Source organism: Salvia splendens, chromosome 11, assembly GCF_004379255.2.
Source record: "Salvia splendens isolate huo1 chromosome 11, SspV2, whole genome shotgun sequence".
Lineage (NCBI taxonomy): Eukaryota > Viridiplantae > Streptophyta > Magnoliopsida > Lamiales > Lamiaceae > Salvia > Salvia splendens.
In genome coordinates this window covers 25,020,872-25,030,545 of record NC_056042.1, presented here as the reverse complement: position 1 = coordinate 25,030,545, position 9,674 = coordinate 25,020,872, and the positions used below count along the sequence as shown (strand labels likewise).

The following is a 9,674-nucleotide window of genomic DNA, read 5'->3' as shown; positions in this document are numbered from 1 at the left end:
TCTTCATGCATACAATTATTAGAAATTAAATGATTTTGAAAAACAAACATTATATGTACCTGGTCACCTTGAATTTTTCATTATATTGTATTTGGTATATATCAACAATTCAACATTTTGAATATTTTAAAATTTCATTATATTGTAAATTGCGCTGGCGTATAGTGTATATAGACTGTACATGCTCCACATAACTAAAAACCAAAATTTTAAAATAATTTTAGTGCAGTGATTTTAAGTTTAGAATTTCGAAATTTCAACCACTCAATTCGACGAATTTTCTACAGGGAGCTTTTTTTCCTTGATTCATTTCATCTTACAATCCCCCTCTCTCCACCCCACTCTCGATCTCCTCTGCAATTCATCAACGCCATATCTTCAGATCTAGCATACGTTAAAGGAAGCTGTGCGTGTTTTTATCGTATTTACTACTTCAATTCACTGTATGCGGCTCCAGATCTCATTTCTGCAATATGTATCTATTGAATCCAGCTTATTACGTATCTGTTTGATTGTAGCTGATGTTTTGGATCTCAATTAGTGTTTTATTATATGTGGAGGGAATCGTTTGCTTATTACGGGATTTTTGTTGTTTTTCTGCATTGTTATTAGATTTTGTTCTTTTTCGTCTGTCGATTGGTATCCCGTTTTGGTGGTAGGTTTTCTTAGTAAGATTGTTGCTTGCTGGACTTCACTTTTATGTGCTCTAATTGATTCCAGTGAAATACGATTATTTTTTTTTTTGAAATTGATCTGTATCATTTTGAACCTTGCATTTGTGATTCACTGAAGAGAAAATGTTTCTTGTGCTTTATTGAAGTATAATATTTTCTTTTTTCTGCGCAGGCAAGTTGATCAAGTTAGCTAATTCGGCATCTCTCAGGCAAGGGTGGAATGAAGAAAGCTTTTGATCAAACTGTCCGCGACATGTGCGTTTCTCTTTAACTTTATTTACTGAATATGCTGTCTTTGCAGTTTGCACTTTATTTCATGGTTCGTCTTGCCAGTATTATATTATCAGTTTATTTTCTCTCAAATTTATTCAGTGTCTAGATTATAGAAGAAGGTGTTAGGAGGCTACTCTGGATATAGAATTGTTGAGCTATCAAGCTTGCACAAGCACAACTTTTTTAGATATACCATTCAGAATCTTAGATATTGTGGTGATTTAGTTAGATCATGTCTTAGTTTTGGTCTGGCAAACATTTTCTTAGGAATGTTTTGTTTGTCATCTTGCAGTAAGAGAGGGGTGAACAAGAAAGTTCTTAAGGTCCCTTCAATAGAACAGAAGGTAATTTATCATATTGCCTTTTGATTGACTTTCTCTTTGTACTTCACATCTTTTATCATATTTCTTCTTTCTATTTGACTTTTGGCTAGATTGTGATTTTTAAAATATGATTGCAATAATGAGCTGCTGCGTAGCTATTTCTTCTTAGTGGTTTTAACTAAGCGGTGCTTGTTTTTTTGTCCCCCCTTCAGGTTCTCGATGCAACTAGCAATGAGCCCTGGGGTCCTCATGGATCCCTTCTTGCTGATATTGCTCAGGCAACTAGAAACTAGTAAGTATAGGCTGACTCAAGTCTCAATATACTTCACTTGGGTTACTTTTCATTTAGATGGTATTGAGCTTTGCTTTTCAACAGTCACGAGTATCAGATGATCATATCAGTAATATGGAAGCGTATTAATGATACTGGAAAAAATTGGCGGCATGTCTACAAGGTTTGTCTTCCGTAATTTGAGATTTCCTTTTTGGTAACCATTTTAATGTTTTGACTTCTTATTTTGTTTATTCATGAGTTCCAAAGCATGAACTCCAAATATAGGAAGATAACTCTGATTCATCTTCTGATACCCCTGTTTGGAATATTTTTAAAGAAGTTACATTTTTGCCACCATTTTTAACAACCAAATAATAATTTTTTGCTGATTTCTCTACAGGCATTGATTGTCTTGGAATACCTAATAGCCCATGGGTCTGAGCGTGTCATAGATGATATCAAAGAACATGCATACCAAATATCAGTTAGTTTCTTTATTATCTAAACTATTTCCTTATAGAGCTTCACCTTGGATGTAAGTTAATGGGTGGTGTTTCTATCTTTTCCTCTTTCACAGACATTGTCCGATTTCCAATACATTGATTCCAGTGGAAAAGACCAGGGTAACAATGTTAGAAAGAAATCTCAGAGCATAGTAGCTCTTGTAAATGATAAGGAAAGGATACAAGAGGTTCGTCAGAAGGCTGCTGCTAACAGGGACAAGTAAGTAACACAACATACTCTCTGATTGCTTCTTTGACTTATTCTTAATGATATAGGAATATATATTAGGTTCTGTACTATGAATTATTATCTTCGGTAATTATTTTGCTATTTGAAGGCTGTATTTGAATATGCATCATCTGGCTTAACATCTCCCATTTTGAGGCATAGATTTTGAAATTTCATAGCTATGCTTTTATTAATGTTTTAAGGGATGAATCTACTCCGGGTAGTGTTTGTGAATGAAAAATTTTCAAGCATAATCTTTGTATTAAATCGATTCACAGTCTCATATTTCAAGTTTCAGTCATGTGACCAAGGCCTTTCAGGGAGCTGTGCCTACCCTGTTCTATGGGCTCCTTAGGGTGCACTTACGAGGGTTTTTTTTTTCTTCCTGCAAAATAGAGAAAAAACAAATTCATGGTCTATACATAAAGTTGATTTATCTCTTGAAATTTTATTTTTGTTTCTTTCCATATTTTCTTTGTTCATCTGCCTTCTCTTTGCGTTGTTTAGGTTCTTATGCATCTTTTACTTGTCTGTGTGTTTGTATTACATGATTATTTTTCTAATCATGCTGCAACTTATCATAAACCAAAATATAGTTTATGGTTTATCTTTGGTGAAGCTGTATAATTGTTTTCATAAACATTATATATCAACAGATTCCGTAGTAACCCCACTGGTGGTATGTACCATCCTGGCTCTGGAGGGTATGGAGAAAAATATGATGATGATCGATATGGAAACCGAGATGATGATAGGAATGGCCATGGGAGAGATCGAGAATGGGGTTCTAGAGATGAGGATAGATATGGTCGGTATGGAGAATCATATGGCCGTGATGGAGACAGATATGGTAGAGATAATGAGGAGCGATTTGGCCGAGATGGGTACAAGGATGATGACTACCAAGAAAGAAGTCAAAAGAATGATGATTATAATTATGGGTCAAGAAGTAGAAGTGCTGATGGAGAGAGAAATCCTGCAAATGAAGTTGATGGCCAATATTCATCCAGGTTTGCTGAATCTCTTTTTTCTCATATTCAATAAATTTCTTGGACTTAATTTCCTTGGTGGCCACATTTAACCTTTTCCGTGCTACGTAAAGAGTGATTTTACCAATTGTGATAAATTTAGCCCCAAAAGTAATAAAAACATATTTGGTTGTGTTGAGCTCTGTTTTAAGTAGTTGAAGGGAACTAAAATGGCTATGAATAATGTTGAATAATACTCCTTCCGTCCCCAAAAAACCGTACACTTTTGCCTTTTTGGACCATCCATCAAAATTAGTGTACTTCTATTTTTAGTAAGTTTTTCTTTCTAATGAGGTGGTCCCATTCTCTACTAACAATACTCCAATCATTTTTTCTCTCTATCTCTCTCCTACTTTATCAATTTCACATTAAACCCTGGGGGGGAGTATAACTGAACTAAAATTTTAGTATTGATGACCTAATATGTGTGTTTGACTTCTAAAATGTTTTACTGAGTCTGAAGAAAACAATTTATTAATAAACGTTTCACCAACTCAATCTTTTTAACTCGGGCTTATAAGTGCTTTTAAAGTGTGTTAATATATTCCTCAATGTGAAACCTTTTCGTTTAAGCTTATATGGTCCGCCGTTTGGATTGTAGAAATGCAATGGTAAAAAATACAACGACCAACTAGTTTGCAAGCTTCAATATTTGCTGTGAAGATTGAGGAACCTAATTATGTTGGACGAGTTGGTGAAGCATGTAAAATGTTCCTTAACAAAGAAGTAGTATATTTTTTGCCATGCCAATACTGTTGTGTGTAATATAGAAACAAACCTATATAAGATTTCAATCGGGTCAACCCTACTTGGGTTGCAGGCTAGCCCAGCCCATCGGGCTAATGAACTTCTAACGATAACATGTGATCTTTCTAATGTGTAATGTTGAAAATTACTCATATTTATAGAATGTAAAAGTTAAAACATGTCATTGAGAATTTTTGGAATATATACTTTAACTCAAACATTACTAAATACTACTTGTGAAAAAAAAGATGGCATATAATATGACTGACGTTTGATAAATCTTGAGTTGTTGAATGATTTAATATATAGAATAGGTTATGATCAGTGTTGTTAGGGTCGCGGGTCGGTCCGGGGCGCTGAGCGGTTGTAATCTTACCGGGTTAGAAATTTCCAAATCCAACCCTCTAAATTTAGTCGCTATTCTGGCCAGGCCAAGGATTTCGGGCTGCACTGACATCCTTATCTGTATTTAACTATTTATTGCTTGATATTTTCTTTAAACTACGACTTGACATACACTATAAGAGAAACGAAACCTTGCTGCTGAAATTAAGATTTGAGTACTTGTCAAAGCACCTTTTGTGGACATGCAAACACTTAAATACTAAATATGGCTGGCAACATAGTTGGTGAGACGTTTCTAATCTAATCAGTAGGTTGTTCATGTCGCCACAAAACGAAAATGGGCAGCCATTATTGATTCTCTTTATTAATAATAATAATAATAATAATAATAATAATAATAATATAACTATAATGTGTAGCAGGTTCCTCTCCAGAATCTTTGATGATAATGCTCCTTTGAATGGTTTTGTTCCCACTAAATTAGTGTGGTAGCTAGAAAAACTACCTTGTCAATTTTGTGGCCCTACCAAGTATTCCTCAGTTCCTCTATATTGAAAGTATAAATTTTATCTTTTTCCTTTTCAGAGGAAGTGTTGCAAAAGTTGACGAGCAATCTCAAGATGGAAGGTATATTCAATTGATCTATTTTGATGTATTGTTCATTTGTTTTTATGAAATGATTATTAACTGAAGATGTTTAACTTGTTTGATTTTTAAATCAGTACTGCTGGTAAGAAGCTTGAAAGTAGATATTCTGGGCTAAGTGCTGGTGCACCTCCTAGTTATGAGGATGCCATTACTGGAACCCACAGTCCTTCATACAATGAAAGGTATGATTTCATATATATTTGCCTTCCAAAGTTTTTAGTTGTGCATTTGTTCTGAAGCCATATCATCATATCGATAGTAGGGATGGAGAATCTTCACAAGCATATGCCCCAAAAGCTTCCTCCTCCAAAGATGCTAGCCCAAGCCATACAACTGAAGCTGCTCCACACCCTATTCCTGCTTCACCTCCTGCTATAGCATCCCCTCCTAATTCAGTTCAGACTACAGCTCAGCATAGTAACAGGGAAGTTGATGGTTTTGATGAATTTGATCCTAGAGGTTCATTTTCAGGTAAAGATCTAGTAATGCTTGGAGCTTGGAGCTGTACATCACTTTATTTCTTATTGTTCTTTTAATTCCTGGACTATGTTGATTGATTGGATTGGTGGTGCTTCCAGATGTCTGTCGTGCCATAGAATCTTGTACTTGTTGAGATTATAATTCATTATTTGCCCACTACTCTAGTTTTTTTGGTTAAAAGACAATGTTTTGGTTGAGCTTGCAATAGTTAGGGTTTATCTAAATGATATTATTATTTTTAACTCATATAGGTTGCTTTCTCAGTCATAATTTCATTTGGAATTTTATTGTAGTCACTCTATGTTGGTCACCATTGAGGCTTTTTAGGGGTTCCTTTCAAATTTTGAGTGGCATGTTATCAAGTGTTCTGATAGAATGATTTTTTTGTTGTGGGGGGGGGGGGGGGGGGTCTGTGTGTCTAAAATTAATGGCTGTAGTTGAAATTTCAGTTTCTTTTTTATTGCTATTATTGCATAAAATCTATTAAATGTAACTTTTGATGAATAATTGATTTTGTTTGTTTTGTGGCAGCAAAAAATATAAAACTGAAATATTAGATGCTGTTTCTTCGTGATCTGACGTCATATGATTTCTTTGTACTACTTATTCTGGACTTAGGATTTTTTTCCATTTATTTTCATGCTATTGGCAAGTTGAAGATGTTGGGCTCATACTATTTTCTATTTTCTATTTTCATAAATATAGCTGCCCCTGCTACCTCAAATGGCATAACTCCTGCCTCATCTGCTGTGGAAATGGATTTGCTGGCTCTCGTGCCTGTTGGGCAGCCTGATGTTGCATCTGTAGCTAAACCAAATGCAGGCTTTACCTCTGGACCCACATTTGCTGGTGGGCCGCCACCACCATTGACTAACAATCAGGTAATTTGCTGATATTTCTTTCTGACTGATGACATGTTTCGTGTACAAACAATTTTGTAGTGTGTACATCTAGTGAAGTGGTTAGTTGTGAGAAACTCACATGCCAAATCAGAATGATGAAAATGGAGCCAGGAAAAAAAATTCATTTTGCTTGTTGCTGTGAACTGGACATGTGGTTTTGGTGTGAACATTATGGAAATTTGACCCCATTTATTCCTGAATTTGTTTCAGCCTTACGATGATCCATTTGGTGATGGTCCTTTCAGAGCTATTAGATCTACAGATGGTGTACCAACTGACCATCAGATCAGTACATCCTCTAATTCCTTCTCTGCAAATTCCAATCAGAGCCTCGATGTGCCTGAGTCAGCTCCTCAGAAACCAGCAACTGAAGTTGGGGGTGCATTGTATAATGCAACAGACATGCCATCAGGTCCTTTTGGAATGCCACCCACTTCAGGCACATCATTTCCACAACAGGAGTCATCAACTGCCAGCCACGATATTGATATATTAGCAGATATTCTACCTCCCTCAGCCCCCCAATCTTTTGTTAATACACAAACTGGTTACCAAGCTGCACCAAACCAATCTGTGCCTCACAGCGGATTTCCACTTCAAATCAATCAACCCACAATGCAGCCATCTCTAACTGGTCAGTATGCACCCCAAAATGGTTTTCAAGCACAACCTGGCCAACCTACTGGTTTTCCTCCTGCTCAACATGGTCAGCCTTCATTGCAAGCGAACTATCCTCCTCAACCAACACACTCTACTCCACAAGCAGGCTTTCCTTCTCAAACCATGGCCTTAACCCTCCCTGGTCAAGCTGCTCAGGCACGTTCTATGCAGCCAAATCAGCCAAACTCGAACTTTTATGGAGCTTACCAACACCAATCAGTGGCTACGGCCCCATCTGGTGGGTACATGGTTCCTCCTACTTCCACAGGAGTTGCTACAAATCAAAATTTCCTTTCACAAAGTGGTTCTGAAGCTCCACAAGCACAATCAAGCAGTCTTGTGGCTCCAGTGTCAGTTACTCAAGCTTCAACAGGTTCTTCTGCTGTAGCTCCTAAACCATCCGCAGAAAAGTTTGAGACTAAGTCAACTGTTTGGGCTGACACTCTTAGCCGCGGACTGGTCAATCTAAATATTTCTGGATGTAAGTTTGGCATTTTCATTTTATGACCGAGTACATTTCATCACTGAGCCTAAATCATTATTGGAATTTATGCAGCAAAAACAAATCCACTGGCTAATATAGGAGTTGATTTTGATGCCCTAAATCGCAAGGAGAAAAGGATGGAAAAACAACCAGCAGCAACTACTGTAGCATCTACAGTTACCATGGGCAAAGCAATGGGCTCTGGATCTGGGGTTGGACGTGCTGGTGCTGGTTCTGGTTCTGGTTCTCTAAGGCCTCAGCCTAACCCAATGATGGGTTCTGTTGGGAATTTTAACATGGCAGGTGGACCTGGTGGGAGCATAGGGATGGGCATGGGTGGCTATGGGGGAAGCCAACCGATTGGGAGAGGGATGGGGATGGGACCGGGTGTAGGTATGAACATGCCGGGAGCTATGGGTATGGGAATGAACCTAGGTATGGGCCAGGGGATGAACACGCAACAACCTATGGGACATCCTCCTAGAAGTACTGTACCTGGGAGCTACATTCCAATGATGGGAGCTGGAAACTACAGTCAACAACCATATGGTGGCTACCGATGAGCTTAGAACCACTACATAGAACCATGGTAAAGAGGTGATATTGCTGGTTTATTTTATGGAGAAAATGACAATCAGATATTGCAACCAACAAGTTTATGTTCACTTGTAACTTTTTATCTTGGCTGTGTGTAACGTGTGTATTCATTCTTTTTGCGGTTCTGTGTTCTCTATGAGTTTATTTTTAGGTCACAATGAGCTACTGTGCGTGCCCCATAGTAATATAGTTGTTGCTTACTGATCTTGTATATTATCAGTACTAGTATCACGCCCGTGCATAGCACGGCACATTGTATTTAATTCTAAAATGTTTATAATATCAAATTATTAGCTTAAACTTTTTTAAGAAAAGTAATATCTATATGTCATAAGCAGCATAATATATGTAATAGACACAACAATAGTTTAGTCTTGGACAAAATAATGATAAATTGAGTAAATTCACAAATAATACCATACACAAACGTTGTTTGTGATAAAGTATGTATATCAATTTTAGAAAGATTAGAATTATAATAAAATAAATTATTAGTGTAGAACAACATTCACATAAACATATAGTAGTATAAATAAGTTTATCAATATAATAATTGTCCTTAATAGAGATAGAAAATATAAATTATAATTTAACTTAATCATCAATTTGATGATTTTATATTCATTTAGAATATAGAACCCAACCCATAATCCTAAACACTAAATCCTCAACTTAAACACTAAACCCTAAATTTATATCACAACAATTGGGGAAAACATTTTTTACTTTCCTCACTAAGACATATTTTATAGTAGCAATTATATGCACGATCATTGTATTTCCTTCAAAATTATATTATCAAATTATTATGCAAAAACTATAAATATTAATTAAATTTCTTTTGTTATCTAGTGTAACACATGTGTAATGCACAACCATCCAGATTCTATACGCATTTGTATTTTTGTTTGTAATTTGTATACTTAGATACTATTGATAATAATTTCATTAAACATAATAAATATTTGGATATAACAGTATTTGTAGTATGAAAATAAAATTAAAATATAATAAAATACACAACAAATAATTATAATCCTAATTTAGGGTAATATAAACATTGAAGTTGTGATCATAGATAATGAACTAGACAATAAATCAGTGGCGGACGCATGAAATATTAATAGTAGGGGCTTAATTATATACTCCTTTCATTTACTAAAAATAGAAATTCTGAAAACGGTATGAGTTTTAATGCAAAATCGGTAAAGTAAAATAATGAAAAAAATGAAAAAAAATAAAAAAATTGATAAAATATGATAGAGGAGGAGAAAAATATAGGGAAATTAGTGTTAGTGGATTGTGTGTCCATTTTTTAAAATGAAAAGTTTCTATTTTTAAGAAATGGTTTTTAAATGAAAGAATTTTTATTTCTAGTAAATTGATGGAGTATATTTTTATTATATTATACTCCTCTGTTCCAAGGTAATTGTGTCGTATTCTATTTTTTATTGTCTCAAAGTAGTTAAGTCATTTACTTTTTTGGCAAAAATTTTATCTTCTCTTA

At 35.4% G+C, this 9,674-nt stretch overlaps 1 protein-coding gene across 3 annotated transcripts; it reads left to right on the top strand.

Moving 5' to 3' along the window:
- The first annotated feature begins 221 nt into the window (after nucleotides 1-221).
- LOC121755775 (clathrin interactor EPSIN 2-like) lies at nucleotides 222-8,467 on the top strand. Of its 3 annotated transcripts, none has more exons than XM_042151159.1 (14): nucleotides 222-406; nucleotides 847-929; nucleotides 1,240-1,291; nucleotides 1,483-1,562; nucleotides 1,647-1,725; nucleotides 1,945-2,028; nucleotides 2,122-2,267; nucleotides 2,933-3,286; nucleotides 4,982-5,023; nucleotides 5,119-5,226; nucleotides 5,304-5,515; nucleotides 6,230-6,405; nucleotides 6,637-7,567; nucleotides 7,643-8,467. In XM_042151159.1, the coding sequence occupies exons 2-14, from the start codon at nucleotides 895-897 to the stop codon at nucleotides 8,131-8,133; spliced, it is 2,790 nt and encodes a 929-aa protein (XP_042007093.1). In that variant the 5' UTR covers nucleotides 222-406; nucleotides 847-894; the 3' UTR covers nucleotides 8,134-8,467. The 3 variants fall into 3 exon arrangements, with proteins under 3 accessions (XP_042007093.1, XP_042007092.1, XP_042007094.1); XM_042151158.1 differs by having other exon boundaries at nucleotides 222-443; XM_042151160.1 differs by having other exon boundaries at nucleotides 223-443; nucleotides 5,307-5,515.
- Nucleotides 8,468-9,674: the final 1,207 nt, after the last annotated feature.